Source organism: Bos taurus, chromosome 2, assembly GCF_002263795.3.
Source record: "Bos taurus isolate L1 Dominette 01449 registration number 42190680 breed Hereford chromosome 2, ARS-UCD2.0, whole genome shotgun sequence".
Lineage (NCBI taxonomy): Eukaryota > Metazoa > Chordata > Mammalia > Artiodactyla > Bovidae > Bos > Bos taurus.
Genome location: NC_037329.1, coordinates 1,226,108 through 1,243,844, shown reverse-complemented (window position 1 = coordinate 1,243,844; position 17,737 = coordinate 1,226,108). Strand labels below are relative to the sequence as shown.

The 17,737-nt window shown below is 39.9% G+C and overlaps 1 protein-coding gene across 1 annotated transcript in view; it reads left to right on the top strand.

Moving 5' to 3' along the window:
- TUBGCP5 (tubulin gamma complex associated protein 5) overlaps window positions 1–10,874 on the top strand; it is a 50,503-nt gene extending 39,629 nt beyond the window's left edge. The window contains 7 exon segments of the mRNA NM_001102495.1: window positions 3,242–3,326; window positions 3,441–3,561; window positions 4,050–4,228; window positions 5,459–5,584; window positions 6,373–6,461; window positions 8,960–9,060; window positions 10,497–10,874. Of these exon segments, the coding sequence (NP_001095965.1) occupies window positions 3,242–3,326; window positions 3,441–3,561; window positions 4,050–4,228; window positions 5,459–5,584; window positions 6,373–6,461; window positions 8,960–9,060; window positions 10,497–10,543 (748 nt within the window). The 3' untranslated portion in view covers window positions 10,544–10,874.
- Window positions 10,875–17,737: the final 6,863 nt, after the last annotated feature.

Genomic DNA, 17,737 nt, shown 5'->3' with positions numbered 1-17,737 from the left:
TCTTTCTCCTTGAGTGATTACCAAGACGTTAATGTAAATACTTACTGGGTTTTTCTATAATAAATCATAATAGTTCCAAAGTAACAATAGCAGCAACAAACCCGCTGAGACTTGAGAGCACGCTTGTGGCTTTATTCTCTTCTTTGTACTTTCAAGTCATCAGAATCCTGTCTTTCAAGGTCACTTGGACTAATTCTCCATGTGATTATAGCACTGATACAAGGTTGGGTTCATTTGTTTTATTTTTTACTTTTAGGAATTGCCTTGTTTTTGTTTTTCTAGATTTAATTGTATAAAACAGCTCTGTTTTTTTAAGTTAAGATCATTAATGCAAAGGCACTTTTAGTCCGGCTGCTAGTGCACACAGTCTCAGCCCCCGAACCACCAGGGAAGTCCCTAGAAAGGCTGTATTTTTTTCTGACTCCCACCAACATAGCTTTCACCACAACCTCACTAACAGAATATGTTGTCAGACTTTGGGATTTTTGCTAGTCTGATGACGAAAAATGATGTCTCAATATAGTTTTAATTTACATTTTTCTTAGTCATCTTTTCATATGTGTATTTTTGCCTTTGTTTTAAAGTGAACTATCCATATCTTTTGCCACTGTTTCTGTCAGTATCAAGTTATTTATTGGTCTTTATCCTCTTTGTTTGTAGAAGCTCTCTCTTTTTGTTTGGCTGTGCTGTCAGGCTTGTGGGATCTTAGTTCCCTGACCAGGGATTGAGCTTATGCCTCCTGCAGTGGAATGCAGAGTCCCAGCTACGAGACCTCTAGGGAATTCCTTAGAAGCTCTTTCTGTAGGTTTCCCAGGTTGACATTTGTCCTTTTGTTCTGCTTATGGTGTAACAGTTTCTTTTTGGCCCTGCAGTCCTTTTTTAGTGTGTGTATCCTGTATCATAGTGTATCTACCAGGTATCAGTCTTTTCTCTTACTACTTTTGGACTTTGAGTCATAATTAAGAAAGTTTTACTCTTTCCTAGTTACAAAGAAATTCCACCCAGGTTTTCTTTTAATGCTTTAATGGATTTTTTTTTTTTTTAACATTTAGATGTTGATCCATTTAGAGTTTACTCAGCTAAAAAACATGAGAAATAGATCCAGTTTTATCTTTTTCCAGATGACTGGTTGCCATTGCTTATTTCTTTTTGAAAAAAATTATTTTCCCTATTTGTTTGATTACCCCTTTGTCATTAAATTTTCATATACACTCATTATATACATTGTGTCTCTAGATTTTTCATCCTGTTTCACTGTTCTTTTATTCACATTGCTAGTAGCATTCTGTTTTAGCAATAAGGTTTTCTTGGCTGTTCTTGTTTATTTATTTTTCCAAATGTATTTTATCATTTTGTCTAGTTCTACCCAGAAAAATGAAAGCAAAAACTTAGTGGTATTTTTATTGAGTTTCTCTTTCATAGATTTAACTCAAGACAGATGAGCCGTCACTTTGGGACCCCTTCTCCTGTGGCTCCCATGTGCTCTAGGTGCCTGTCTGTGCCCTCAAGCTTCCTGAGTCTGAACCCATGAGTTCCCTCGCTTCCAGGCTCCCCTGCCCTGCTCACACCTCTCCCATGTCATTGGTGTTCCACCTGCAACTTCCCTGTGGGTCCTTTGACCTCCACCCACCCTTGGTATAGCTTTTTGCTCCCCTGCCTTGGGCATCTTCATTCCATGTTTATGGCTTCAGCAACCCCTAATGACCTGCAAATCTGTATTTTTGGCCCAGGCGTCTGCACAACCAGCACTTCATGACTTCACTCGAATGTCATGTTTACATCATTGAGCTCATCGTTTTCTGAGCCCTTTGTTTCTCCTTGATGGACACTGCTGTTCATCCCAGTGCCCATGAGGCTCACCTTAGATTCCTTCCTCTCTGCCAGCCTTCACACACCCGTAGTCCCTCAGTTCTGCCTCCTGGCTAATATTCCCCATCTCAGTGCTCACTCCAGTACTCCCTGCCACCTCCTCACCAGCTGTCTCAGAGTCTCTCCCTTCCATTTGGCCCTTTAGGGCCACTCAGAACATGAGTCACCCCACTGCCACTCATGCTCAGGCTCCTCTGTGCCTCAGAGCAGGTAGGCTGAGCTTTTCATGAGGGAGAAAACTTTTCATTGTTCGGCTCCCCACCTTGTTTCTTATACACACAAAGGTACAGACATATTGTGTACTTTCTCCACCATACTCTCCAGAGATTTGGAAATTCAGAGATTTCCAATTCAGGAATATTTCTGGTTTCCTTGAGAACTATATCCTCTCCCCCAGGAGCCTTCACGTTTTTCTGTACTCCCCAGTTACTTAAGTTACCTGCTGTCCCGTGGGCATGGCCAGCAGTGATCTGCCCATCTGGCTTGGTGCAGCACCCTATGTCTGCTTGGTGACAAGAGGGTGACTGAGCATTTGTTCTGGGCTCTGAGCCTCTGGAAGAAGGGGAGGGATTGATTTCTTTATCACCTGCTTGTACAGCACTTGACAGATAAGGTATTCAGTAGGTGACTACTAAGTACTCAGTGGATGCACATGTGTACTAAAAAATTCTAACTAGCTTGTGACATGGAATGAATTGGCTAAACTCATAAATCACACACTGCCCTTTATATTTCTGGTTGAAGCCTTACAGTTAATCTTTTGTGGGCTGCTTACTGGCGTTGTCAGAGGTGCTTTGTAATCGTGCGAGAGTCATGTCATTGCTCAGTCCACTGACAGAACTGTTCTAAGGACCAGTGCCTGGCTCAGGGACGTTTCCATGCCCCACGGTAGCTGCATTTTATTGAGAGTTACACTCAGGTTTATTAGGAAAGAGTGGATAAAGCAGTCTGTGACACCTTTGCTTTAGAAGCAGACTCCATGCTTGCTCACACACTGCCTGTGTGCTCTCCAGGGTGAGGAGAACAGTGCCCCTCCCCAAGACAGACACACACTCACACCACCCTCAGCAGAGGGTCTGTCTCCTGAGCCTGTTGCTAAACTCTGCCAGGTTTAAGCACATGGCAGGTTAACCTTCCCTGACTTCATCTTTTTTCCTAAGTAGGTTTACTCTATCTCGTTTTTTATAGTTAAACTCATTATTTTAAAATTTTGCCCCCTTTCCCTAATTCTAAAACCTGATTTCTATTCTGCAACATATGCTTAGAAAATATACTTTTATTGGAATATTTGTTTCTTTTATGAAATATCTTGTTGTAATATATAAATTAAATTAAAATGCCAAATAGCTAAAACTGATATCTCTTTATCTAGTCTGTCTATATCTTTTGAGAATGTTGACACAGCTAAGAAGAAACTCCCTGTTCATATCTTAGATGGTCTGACGCTGAGCTATAAGGTATGTGCTGATATTCTTTGTAAGAACATTTTCTGTTAAAATTAAGTCATACAAGTAACAGGTTACTTTCTGTTCTGAGTCTAAACAGTGAAAATTCTGTTTTTGCTTTCATAGGTCCCATGGCCTGTGGACATTGTTATAAGTTTGGAATGTCAAAAAATTTATAATCAGGTGTTCCTTCTCTTACTGCAAATAAAATGGGCAAAATATAGCCTGGATGTTTTATTATTTGGTGGTAAGATTTGTTTTCAGCAGATAAATTATAATTTAATTTTAGCTCTCTTTCAGAGAGGTTGGTGGTCTTAGGTCATTTTTTATATATACACAGGTAACAGAATGACATGAATTTATGGCATTACATAATAGTTTTACAGACATCAGAATTAACTTCTTGAATCAGTACAGTTAATCTGAAATACCATAACTAAATTGGGAATTTAACCAGAATTTAACTAGAAATAAAATTTTGGGGTCATATGAAAAAAATTTTAATGACAAGTTTAATGACTTTGTTTTTACATTTTGATGACATTGATAATCAGAGTGATACAGCAGCTTTTATTGCTTCACCTTCCAGATAGGGAAGGTAGTGTCCCTGCTGTGCATCCAGACAAGTGCTCTTCACAGGGCCAGTGATGACACCATCACAAGTCCTAGGGCAGTAGTGCAGGTGAGGTCTAAGCAGATGCTCTTCCCACCCCTCTCCTCTTTGTTCCTTTACAGAACTAGCTAATCCTGCTGACAGATCACAACGTAAAGAAGGAGTTTTAGGTAACCCAGACACAGCTGCTCATTTTGGCCCACAGAAGGAGCCAGTAAGACTGCAGGTTCATCGTATGTTCCTCTTAAGAGTGAAGCTCATGCACTTTGTGAACAGCTTACATAACTACATCATGACCAGGGTTTGTGTCTGTCCATCCGTTTAGTTCTATCACCGTATGTACATATGTTCATGGAGAATTGCTTGTAATATATATATAAATACAAAGAAGCATGCAGAATACTTACAGGCTGTAAATGTGAAGATATCAGATACTAAAAACTTGATCATAAAATAACATGGCAGCAGGTTAAGTGTTTGCTTTTCTTTCCTTTTTTTAAACACACCAGAGCACATGTATCCAGAGACTGCTCTTTCTCTTGTCTAGTGACCCCTTGGAACGACACACCCAGAGCTCCTCTTTTGGAATTGCCATCAGAACTTGCCACGTATTCCTTTAAATTTCACCAGTGGTAACAGGGCTATCCCTGGAAAATGGCTTCAATTTTTAGTAATGGAAGCCTAAAAAAAAATCTGTCAGGCTAGTATGGAGTATAAGAGGGAAAATGCAGCCAGATTATGTAATTTTTTCTTAAATATAAGAAGTAACTCGTAGAGTAAATAGCTTTTCTTACACATATTAAAACCAGTTCTAGAGGAAGTTCTGAAGAGAAAAATCAGATATTTGAACAGTGGCAGTGTTATTAGAGGATAATATTCACTTGGGGTTTAAAATGGTTGCTAAAAAAAATTTGTAGTCACTCTGGTAGATAGGTTCTAGAGCCCACTTGTGTGTGGATGAAGTGTGCCTTTGAAGCCTTTGTTTTAAACATGGTCCACATGGCAGAGGTGCCCTCTGTTTTCTGTACACCAGTGACCTTCAGAGGGCAACCTTAATCTCTTAATTAATTGTTCAGTCTTTTTTCTCAATTTTTTATGTTGAAGTTTAGATGATTCAGAGTGTCGTGCCAATCTCTGCTGTATAGCAAAGTGACTCAGTTCTACATATATATGCATTCTTTTTTTTAAGCCCTTAATTGTTGAGGGTAAATGGTAAGAGATTGTTTTTGTTTTGTTTTGTTTTCTACTTAAAAGTACAGTTATGCTCCTTTTAAAGGACCATTATGTAAGTAGTGGAATTTATTGAAACATATAAATTCAGTTTACCTGATGCTTTTAAAAAATCAGTGCGTTTTCTATACAGTTTTCTATACTTGTCCCTCTGTGCAGGAGCAATCTGTTAGTCCAGAGTGAGGCATTCCCTCCCTGTGCAAGTGAATGTAGAAGAAGTTGGTAAAAAAGTTTTGTGTATTGTATACAAATTCTCACAGAAAAGATATGCTGATTAAATTTGTCATCTTTCTTTTTGAAGATTCTTCACAGTACAGGGCTGGAGTTTCAACATCAAGTTGAAGAAGCCAAGGATTTAGATCAGTTGATTAAAATTCACTATAGATACTTATCAACCATCCATGATCGATGTCTGCTGAGAGAAAAGGTACATGAACTTGGCCATTGAGGCAGGAATGAAGCCAGCCAAGGGAAATTGTCTGTGATCTTTGGAGTTTTATGCTTAGTAAGCTTTTGATATGCAGAATATTTTTTTAAGGAAGCACCAGATCCAGTGAGATTATAAATATGTGCCATATTACCAGAAATTAGATCTAAAAGAAACAGTTGACATTCTTTTGTGACAGTCTGTACTCACTCAGCACTGTGCTTGAATTCAATTAGAAAATTTTATCTGCTGGTAGTACTTTTTGTTCAGGAGTGTGTCCAGTTTGAAGTGAATATATGGGATTAGGTCATCATGCAGCCATTGAAATGACATGCCCCGTTCACTGGTGAATTTAAACACCTGTCTCAGGAAATGGTAGCTTACTGGCTCTGCTGGTCAGATTGCGCTGCTGATGCACCTTTACATGGTGCATGGGTACAGCCCACTTCCAACTGTGTTGTGTTCAGAGCCTAGCACCCTTCCTTATACTTTGCTGTTGTTGTTGTTCAGTCGTTAAGCTGTGTCTGACTCTCTGCAACCCCACAGACTGTAGCACGCCAGGCTCCTCTGTCCTCCACTGTCTCCCAGAGTATGCTCAAATTTGTGTCTGTTCAGTCAGTGATGCTATCTAACATTTCTCGTCCTCTGCTATTCCCTTGTCCTTAGACTTGGAAGGCAGTTATTGCATTAATGAACTTTTTCTGTGACATTTAAATTAGGTAAAAGTGTTGGTGTCTGTGTTCAAACATGGTCACCAGGTTTGTGTTCTTCCATGGCTTTCTCTCCAGGTCAGCTTTGTGAAGGAAGCCATCATGAAGGTGTTGAACTTGGCTCTCATGTTTGCAGAGGGGTGGCAGGCTGGCCTGGGGGCATGGCAGTAAGTATGCGGCTTGTGGAGCTCTGTGCTGTGACCATTTCAGTTTTGCTTTTAGCTGACTTCATTCTGGCAGTCTTGTTTTTTCATCGTGACAATATACCACATAAACTTACAATTATGGAAAGAATTGAGAATTATCTAGTCTAAAGAATAGACAGCATCAAAAATCATGCAATTAATTTGTGGCTGGTGAAACAGTAAGAAAAATCTGAAGTCTTGATTAGCAGAAGCAATTATCTTTAAATTACATTCCTGTTGTATAGCAGTGTTAGTTGCTCAGTTGTGTCTGACTCTTTGCGACCCCATGGGCTGGAGCCTGGCAGGCTCTTCTGTCCATGGGATTCTCCAGGCAAGAACACTGGAGTGGGTTGTCATTTCCTTCTCCATACTGTTGTATAAGTTTGCTAAGTTTTTGTTATGGTTGCCTCCAGATATACACAGAAGTGGGTGGCAGGGTGGTGGAGGGGAAGCATAACAGACCCTGGAGTCCATTACTCCACTTCAGCAGATGACAGTGACACCCAGTTTTGTTTTATGTTTACTGCTCACTCCCACACACTCAGTTATTTTAAACCAAATTCAGGACATTATGCTAGACTTTAGTCCAAAATCGTATTTTAGAGAGCTCTAGAAGAATGATTGTACATTTTACTGTTAGGGTGTTTATTATTCATGCCTATCACATAGAAAGTTAGAGGACACTTGAAAACCCAGGAGCTCTTTCTTCCTATCCAGAATACCATCTTCTACTGTTACCTTGAAAGTGTAGCTCAACAGCTTGTCCTTCTCTTGTTTATAAAATTAATGTTATGCTGCTGGTATTACTTGCCTGAAATAAAAGTGTTAAGTCTGGTTGACTAGACTGTTAAGAGTTAATAGTTTATAGTTAGTTGATATTAGTAAGGAACTGAAAGTTCATTATAGCACTAATCTAAAATCCTAGTTACGACCAACCTAGACAGCATATTAAAAAGCAGAGACATTCCTTTGCCAACAAAAGTCCATCTAGTCAAGGCTATGGTTTTCCGAGTAGTCATGTATGAATGTGAGAGTTGGACTATAAAGAAAGCTGAGGACCGAAGAATTGATGCTTTTGAACTGTGGTGTTGGAAAAGACTCTTGAGAGTCCCTTGGACTGCAAGGAGATCCAACCAGTCCATCCTAAAGGAGATCAGTCCTGGGTGTTCACTGGAAGGACTGATGTTGAAGCTGAAATTCCAATACTTTGGCTACCTGATGCGAAGATCTGACTCATTTGAAAAGACCCTGATGCTGGGAAAGACTGAGGGTAGGAGGAAAAGGGGACGACAGAGGATGAGATGGTTGGATGGCATCACGTACTCAATCAACATGGGTTTGAGTGGACACTGGGAGTTGGTGATGGACAGGGAGGCCTGGCGTGCTGCAGTTCATGGGGTCACAAAGAGTCGGACACAACGGAGCGACTGAACTGAACTGAAAATCCTAACCTATAGGGCTTTATCAAAATGCTCTCAATGAAGAAACTCCGATGGTAGGTTAAAACCCTAATTGCCGGGGTGAAAATAGGAGTCTTACTTGCTTTACTGTTGCTGCTTCCAGTGTGTGAAGGAGACTTCTCCTTCCATGTCACTGTCAGATGGAGGAGAAGGTAATAATACTGCTGTGCACACATGGCTAAAATAGAACTGTTTCTTCAACAAGTAAATTGTAAGAAAAAAAGCAGGACGTGAGGAGGACTTAAGCATATTAACTATCACAGTTTGTGGACATTAATTGATCCTGAGTCACATTTAAAGCAAAAAAGTGAAAAAATTTTAAAGATAGGTATAATTTGAACAGTATTATTTCATGGTATTTTTTAAATCATTAAGAATTTTTAAACATGTGGTATTGTGGCTACGGATTTAAAGGAGTCTTTGTGTTTAGTGTGATACTGAAATATTTACGCCTGAAATGCTGTGATGTCAACTTTGCTTCTGAAGATGTGGGGCTGGGGGGAGGGGTGACTGCTGAAGCTGGATGTGGGTGTTTGCTATTGCCTGTATTAACAAGTTTTTAGTAATTTTTAAAAATAAACTTTTTATATCTTTTAATGTGCTATTTATTTCAAAAGAAGGTATGCGTTTGAAAAGTAAAAATATAGAATTGTGCAGTAGAAAAGGGAGGGACTTCCGTGGGAGTCCAGTGGTTAAGACTCCACTACAGGGGGCCCAGGTTCAATCCCATGTCAGGGAACTAAGATCTCCTAAGCCCTGTGGCCAAAAAAGGGGACTGTCCCCAGTGACCCTCACTCTGGAACTCAGCAGCGTGCTGGAGCAGCAGTTTTGTGTCCTAATGACACTGCCCTTCAGACTCTTTGAAAGTTTGGCAGATTTTATATTTTATTTTAGAATCTTTAGACTTAGGAATCTAAATAAATTAAACTGAAGCACATTTGTAATTACCCTAAAGGTATTTTATAGCCTGCTTAGTAACTCCTTATATGCTTACTTAAATTGAAATTTACTCTTTCCTAGGATGGAATCTATAGAGAAAATGGAGTCTGATTTTAAAAACTGCCATATGTTTCTTGTAACCATTTTAAACAAAGCTGTCTGTAGAGGATCCTTTCCCCATTGTGAGTATTATGTTAAAATATTATTGCTTTTATATTTTCCGGTAACTCAGTCTGTTACTGTTTTGTTATTGATCTCATGAAGATTTAGAATTTTTCACTACTTCAAACCTGGAAAGTCCCTCAGCAGTTGATTTCCAAGTAAGTGGTGTAAGTGAATCAGATGTAAAATATTGAGACTGAAGATACTGCTTTCTGGTATATCATGTGTAACACCAATGGATTTCTAAAACCATAAGTAAACCAGATGGCAAAATAGGTTTCAGTCACATTTCACTATCATGCATAGCTTTTGTAACTATTCCTTTCAAAAAATAGGGTTTGGAGGTCAGTTTGCTTTGTTTTTTGTTTGTTTGTTTTTTTAAGCAATTTTAAAACTCCCAAGGCTGACTCTTAAACAAAGAAATGCAAGCCTGACAGTTCAAAACAGCAGGAAGCAAACAGGTCTGTGTGGCGAGTCACAGGGAGAAAAGAGCTGTATGTTTATAAACACAAAGGACAAAGTAGTATTTCTTGCACAGCTTTTTTGGGAAAAGTATGCTGGGCTAATTTTTTCCCTATTTCTGTATATTCAGATTGTGGTATGCTCATTAAGAGTAGGTGAACATTTTTAAAAACACTATTAGAGTAACAAGACAGAACACTGGGAATAAACAAAAACATATCAAAAAGTTGTTAATGCAAAGACATCTAAGTAAATTAAGTTCTGCTATGAGATGAGCCTTTCAGCGCTAACATGCTGTACCCACAGAGCAGGTACGTGGGGCAGTGACTGACCAGAGGCACATAGACTGCCAGAACAGAGAAACCCATTGTTGGTGTAGCAGGCTGGAATCCGAGATGCCCGCACAGAGAGCCAGTCTTCCCCACTCCCAGCTTACCCTGTACATAGTGATGTGGAAGCTGGGGGCCAGCAGGGCTGGAAGACAATTCTAATCTCACAGATCCCTAATTTCCTGTGTTGAGTTGACTCTTCTACAATGAAGAGGCTTTCATCTGTTATGCAGGTATATAAAAACTAATGTTGTAAACCCCTACTGCCACCTCTCAGCCTCCCGCATTTATACCCTTGGCCCAGAAAAGTACTGTGTTAAAAATGTGTTAAAGGAAACAGATTCCATTCATAGCTTAGAACATAGTGTTGTGTTATGAAGTAAGTCCAGGTTTTATGATATTTCAAAAAATGTGATTTGTTCAGTGTAAAACCCAGATTTTTCTTTGTTGTTTTCAAAACTAAAATGTTATGAAATAGAAGTAAATCATAGTTTTTCAATTTGCATTTAATAAATGAAGATTATTATCTTTAGTATATGTTAAAGATAATTAGTATTTTCATTAAAAATAGAAAATGTCTAATACTTTTTGAGACATTGGTTAAAGCTTATTCAGCCATTGTCATTTAAATCTATCTTGTTAACCTATTTTTATTCTTCCCACAGTGGAATCTCTAGCACTATCACTCATGGCTGGCATGGAACAAAGTTAAATATCTTCAGTGTAGTAAATACCTCAGATTTAATCTTCATACATATACATTTCCACCATATGGAGCTAAGAAATGGGACTCTTATTTTGGTTTATTTTTAAACTGTTGTCTACTGTCTAAACAAGTGGGTTTTATGTGTATTCTCTTGGGATTATTGGTTGGTATATAGAGTTATATGTATAAAACTTTATCAATGCAAAGTGAATACAGTCTGTTTACACTTATATTTCCTACTGTAAGCAATAGCTTTATGGTATTGGTACCTTTAAATGTAAAATATATCATTTTTGAAAATGTAATTAAGATTTAAAATAAAGCACTTTATTCCCCCTTTTGCTTAGTCACAGAAGTTTTTTATAGTTTTACATACTATTTTCCCTAAAGGTTGTCATAGATTTGGCAGTTGAAAAATGTATTTTTATATGCTTGGAAAGTTCCAGGATAGAAAACAATTTCAACCAATGTCAATAAATGTAAAGCCAGCTGTGGTACAAGAATCCTATTATATGGCCTTCGTGAGCTAACCATAATTGATTAAAACTATATTTACTGTTCAGTGTTCCCACATTTTCTTTGTAGAGTTGTATTTCTCTAGCAGTTATGACTCAGCACTATATTTACTACTTATTTTTTGAAAACAGCTATTTTTGGGGCTCCAAAAATCACTGCCGATGGTGATTACAGCCATGAAATTAAAAGACGCTTATTTCTTGGAAGGAAAGTTATGACCAACCTAGATAGCATATTCAAAAGCAGAGACATTACTTTGCCAACAAAGGTCCGTCTAGTCAAGGCTATGGTTTTTCCTGTGGTCATGTATGGATGTGAGAGTTGGACTGTGAAGAAAGCTGAGCACCGAAGAATTGATGCTTTTGAACTGTGGTGTTGGAGAAGACTCTTAAGAGTCCCTTGGACTGCAAGGAGATCCAACCAGTCCATTCTAAAGGAGATCAGTCCTGAGTGTTCTTTGGAAGGATTGATGCTGAAGCTGAAACTCCAATACTTTGGCCACCTCATGCAAAAAGTTGACTCATTGGAAAAGACTCTGATGCTGGGGGTGGGGGTGGGGTGGGCACAGGAGAAGAAGGGGACGACAGAGGATGAGATGGCTTCATGGCATCACCAACTCAATGGACAAGAGTTTGAGTGAGCTCCAGGAGTTGGTGATGGACAGGGGGGCCTGGCATGCTGAAATTCATGGGGTTGCAAAGAGTCAGACACGACTAAGCAACTGAACTGAACTGAAGTCCAAATAGCCTCAGAGCTGAGCATCAGGGCTCCTACCCTGTACACAATTTCAGTTGTTTTACAGCATGCAAACTCAGCCAACCAGAGGTCCTGGAAACTAGCCAAGGTCTCAGACTTTACTCTGAAGTCTTGGAAACAGTTCGCTGAGGAGGCCTTCAAATGCCAGCAATGAGTAAGTTATTACTTTCAGGTCTCAAGAAAAGACTGCAGTGCAACCTAACAACTGTAAAATGTGAGAAGTATTTCTTAATCTGGTCCTACAAGTCACAACTGTGGAAATTGATGGAAGTGCATGCTCATATAAAGCAGTTATGATGGAGTCAAGGCCCAAACAATAATGGCCTGGCTGTTTTGGTAAAGTTCTTTATGCATAGCAAAAATCATCATGTCAAACATACCAAAACATAACTTCTTTCATAAACTGACTTACATTTATTGTCTGTGTCACTAAACCTGAAATAGAAGATACATTTATTCGTAGGATACTTAGGAAATGTTTTCACTTTAAAAAATGAGTATTTAGAATTTGTTGTTGCCACAGACTGGTTTTATACTATATTTGTTCTTTTTATTTGTTCTCATGACTTTAGAGTTTCCAAGGAAAGATTAGCAGAGTTTAAATTGAGGGAAGGATAGACCTTACAAACCGTCACCAATTTCTTTGGAAAGTAGCCTCCAAAGTACAGAGCACCCAGTGAAAAGGGAAAGGGAGATGGACTGGCCAGAGAGAAAAGCTGTCCCAGCTGGTTGTCCTGTGTTGGGCTGAGAGAATTGGCTTCTGTTCCCCATCTCCATCAGTCATTTGTTGCATGACCCTAGGGCAAGCATAATCTCTACAGCTGAGGCCACCCAAGGAGCAACATTGAAGCTGTCTGCTGGAACTGCATCAGTGCATCAGCTACACTCATCTGGTGATTCTTGAGTTGTGTGGGAAAGTTAATGCTTTGATGTACATTAAACTACCTTCTCCTATATGTGGAATTTGATGGGATCTCTTTTAATTTTTCTGCTGGTTCTGTTTGGACCTTTAATCTTACAGTTTTCCAGTTGAGCATGTTAGGAGCTTGGAAGTCACTATTCATCTTTTGCAGGAACCAGAACCAGGCTAAGGGAACTTAAATTATAATTGATAAGTCACTAGAGGCTCAATGTGGATGAAACTCTTAGTTAAAAGACTCCAGGAGACCTGGATATAAGGGATGAGGCACACTTCTGTGAGTTTTAAGACCACTGCCAGTTTCTCACAGTGAAGATCAGAGAGAAGTCCTCTTGTGCTTCTGCCATGTGGAAGGGAACAGTGTCCATTTCGTAATATGCCCAGAGAATTATAGTCAACTCCAGCCCCTTCTAGCCTTCATGTGTCACCTGTGTGTGTGTGTGTGTGTGTGTGTGTGTGTGTGAGTGTCAGTGTGTGTGTGTGTGTGTGTGTGTGTAGGAGCAGAGGGAAGAGATAACCAAGAAGTACTCGGAAAGGTCATAGCACAGGGGCACAGACTGACTGCAAGAATAACAGGCATACTACAAAATGCTTTTCTTCCCCTACACCCAGTACCTCATAGCACAAGGGCACAGACTCACTACAAGAATAAGAATCATACTACAAAATGCTTTCCCTCACCTACACCCAATACCTCTGCCACACCAGTAGGGCTCCTGTGTAACTGAGGAACACAATAAATTGCAACAACTGTGTGCTAAAACCTTATTTAGCAATAAATCTAAGGAAACCTGACTACAACAGGACACAAAAATCAGAACACCAGAGGAAGTTTTAGCCTCTGGCATCTACAGCTCTAGTAAACAGTAAAAGTCTAAGTGTCACCCAGATAAATTTAAAATGTTACACATTTCCTTTTACCCAACACATTATGTCTAGCTTCTATCAAAAAAATTTACAAAGCATGCTGGAAAAAAACAACAGTTTGAAGAGAGCAAGCATCTGAACTGGATTCAGAATTGTCAGAGATTAATATGCTAAGGGCTATTAATCAATTAAGATTAATAAGCTAAGGGCTCAGACTTACCTGTTGGTTCAATAGTCAAGAATCCACCTGCCAACACAGGGAACACATGTTTCATCCCTGGTCTAGGAAGATCCCACATGCCGCAGGGCAACAAAGTCTGTGTGCCACAACCCCTGACGCCTGAGCGCTGCAACTAGAGAGTAGCCCTAGCTTGCCACAACTAGAGAAGGCCTGTGTGCAGCAACAAAGACCCAAGGCAACCAAAACAAGATTTTCAAAATATGCTAAGGGCTCTAATGGAAAAGGTGGATACCACAGATAGGCAGTTTATAAATAGACTTCAAGGATCACAGCCTTGTCCTGCTGAAGGAACTTGCAAAACTCACTGAGGCTGTGCCATGTAGGGCCACCCATCATGGACTGGACATGGTGGAGAGTTCTGACAAAACGTGGTCCCCTGGAGAGGGAATGGCAAACTGCTCCAGCATTCTTGCCTCAAGAACCCGATGAACAGTATGAAAAGGCAGAATGTTATGACGCCAGAAGATGAACTTCCCCAGGTCAGAAGGTGTCAGATATACTACTAGGAAAGAGTGGAGGGCAATTACTAATAGCTCCAGAAAGAATGAAGAGGCTAGGCCAAAGTGGAAACAGTGCTCAGTTGTCAATGTGTCTGTCAGTAAAAGAAAAGTCCAATGCTGTAAAGAACAGTATTACGTAGGAACCTGGAATGTTAGGTCCACAAATGAAGGTAAATTGGATGTTGTCAAACAGGAGATGGCAAGAATGAAATCCACATCTTAGGAATTAGTGAACTAAAATGGACAGGAATGGGCAAACAATTCAGATGACTATTATATCTACTTCTGTGGGCAAGAATTTTAGGAGAAATGGCGTAGCCCTCATAGTCAATAAAAGAGTTCAAAATGCAGTGCTTGAGTGCAAGCACTTCTCATAAAAGACAGATTGATCTCAGTTCATTTCCAGGGCAAACCATTCACAATAATCCAAGACTATGCCCCAACCACTAATGCTGAAGAAGCTGAAATTGACCAGTTCTATGAAGATGTACAAGACCTAGAACTAACACCCAAAAAAGGATGTCCTTTCTTGGTGATTGGAATGCAAAAGTAGGAACTCAAGATATACCTTCAGTAACAGACAAGTTGGGCCTTGGGGTACAAAGTGAAGCAGGGCAAAGGTTAACAAAGTTTTGCCAAGAAGACACACTGGTCATAGCAAACACCCTCTTCCAACAACACAAGAGACGACTCTACACATGGACATCACCAGATGGTCAATACCTAATCAGATTGATTATATTTGCAGCTGAAGATGGAGAAGCTCTATACAGTCAGCAAAAAGAAGACCTGGAGCTGACTGTGGCTCAAACCATCAGCTCCTTATTGAAAAATTCAGGTTTAAATTGAAGAAAGTAGGAAAAACCACTAACCTGTTCATGTATGACCTAAATAAAATCTCTTAGGATTATACAGTGGAGTTGATGAATAGATTGATGGAATGAGATCTGGTATACAGAGTGCCTGAAGTACTATAGGCGGAGGTTCGTAATGTTGTATAGGAGGCAGTGACCAAAACCATTCCAAAGAAAAACAAATGCAAAAAGTAAAAATGGCTGTCTGAGGAGGCTTTACAAATAGCTGAGAAAAGAAGTAAAAATCAAGAGAGAAACGGAAAGATATAGCCAACTGAATGCAGTTTCAGAGATTAGCAAGGAGAGATAAGGAGGCCATCTTAAATGAAAAATGCAAAGAAATAGAGGAAAACAATAGAATGGGAAAGACTAGAGATCACTTCAAGAAAATTGGAGATATCAAGGGAGCATGTCATGCAAGGATGGACATGGTAAAGGCAGAGATGGTAAGAAGCTGACAGAAACAGAAGAGATTAAGAAGAGGTGACAAGAATACACAGCAGAACTATTCAAAAGGTCTTAATGACCCAGATAACCATGGTGTGGTCACTTGCCTAGAGCAAGCAAGTATTCTGAAGTGTGAAGTCAAGTGGGCCTTAGGAAGCATCACTACAAACAAAGCTAGTTTCCAATCCCAAAGAATGGCAATGCCAAAAAATGTTCAAACTACTGTACAATTGTGCTCATTTAACATGCTAGCAGCTTTATGCTCAAAATTCTTCTAGCTAGACTTCAGCAGCATTTCAGTTAAGAACATCCAGGTGTACCAACTGCGTTTAGAAAAGGGAGAGTTCCAATTTCCAACATTTGCTGTATCATAGAAAAAGCAAGGGAATTCCAGGAAAATACTGACTTCTGCTGCATTGACTATTATAAGCCTTCGTGTGGATCACAACAAACTAAATTCTTAAAGAGATGGAAATACCAGACCACTTTGCCTTCGTGGGTATCACAGCAAACTGAAAAATTCTTAAAAAGATGGGAATAGCAGACTGCCTCACTGGCTTCCTGAGAAACCTGTATGCAGATCAGGTCAGTTCAGTTCAGTCACTCAGTTGTGTCTGACTTTTTGTGACCCCATGGACTGCAGCATGCCAGGCCTCTCCTGTCCATCACCAACTCCTCAAACTCATGTCCATTGAATTGGTGATGCCGTCCAACCATCTCATCCTCTGTCATCACCTTCTCCTCCCACCTTCAATCTTTCCCAGCATCAGGGTCGTTTCATATGAGTCAGCTCTTTGCATCAGGTGGCCAAAGTATTGGAGTTTCAGCTTCAGCACCAGTCCTTCCAATGAATATTCAGGACTGATTTCCTTTAGGATGGACTGGTTGGATCTCCTTGCTGTCCAAGGGACGCTCAAGAGTGTTCTCCAACACCACAGTTCAAAAGCATCAATTCTTCAGCACTCAGCTTTCTTTATAGTCCAGCTTTCACATCCATACATGACTACTGGAAAAACCATAGCCTTGACTAGATGCACCTTGTTGGCAAAGTAATGTCTCTGCTTTTTAATAAGCTGTCTAGGTTGGTCGTATCTTTTCTTCCAAGGAGCAAGCATCTTTTAATTTCATGGCTGAAGTCACCATCTGCAGTGATTTTGGAGCCCCCCAAAATAAAGTCTGCCACTGTTTCCACTGTTTCCCCATCCATTTGCCATAAAGTGATGGGACTGGATGCCATGATCTTCATTTTAAGGCAACTTTTTTATTCTCCACTTTCATCAAAAGGCTCTTTAGTTCTTCACTTTCTGCCATAAGGGTGGTGTCATCTGTATATCTGAGGTTATTGATATTTCTCCTGGCAGTCTTGATTCCAGCTCGTGCTTCATCCAGTCCAGCGTATCTCATGATGTACTCTGCATATAAGTTAAATAAGCAGGGTGACAATGTACAGCATTGATGTACTCCTTTCCTGATTTGGAACCAGTCTGTTGTTCAATGTTCAGTTCTAACTGTTGCTTCTTGACCTGCATACAGATTTCTCAGGAGGCAGGTCAGGTGGTCTGATATTCCCATCTCTTGAAGAATTTTCCAGTTTGTTGTGAGCCACACAGTCAAAGGCTTTGGCATAGTCAATAAAGCAGAAGTAGATGTTTTTCTGGAACTCTCTTGCTTTTTTGATGATCCAATAGATGTTGGCAATTTGATCTCTGGTTCCTCTGTCTTTTCTAAATCCAGCTTGAACATCTGGAAGTTCTCAGTTCACATACTGTTGAAGCCTCACTTGGAGAATTTTGAGCATTACTTTGCTAGCTTGTGAGGTGACTAAACTTGTCCAGTAGTTTACATTCTTTGGCACTGCCCTTCTTTGGGATTGGAATGAAATCTGACCTTTTCCAGTCCTGTGGCCACTGCTGAGTTTTCCAAATTTGCTGGCATATTGAGTGCAGCACTTTAACATTATATTTTAATATTTGCAGTACTCAGCTGGAATTCCATCACCTCCACTAGTTTTGTTCATAGTGATGCTTCCTAAGGCTCACTTGACTTCTATTCCAAGATGTCTGGCTCTAGGTGCGTGATCACACCATCATGATTATCTGG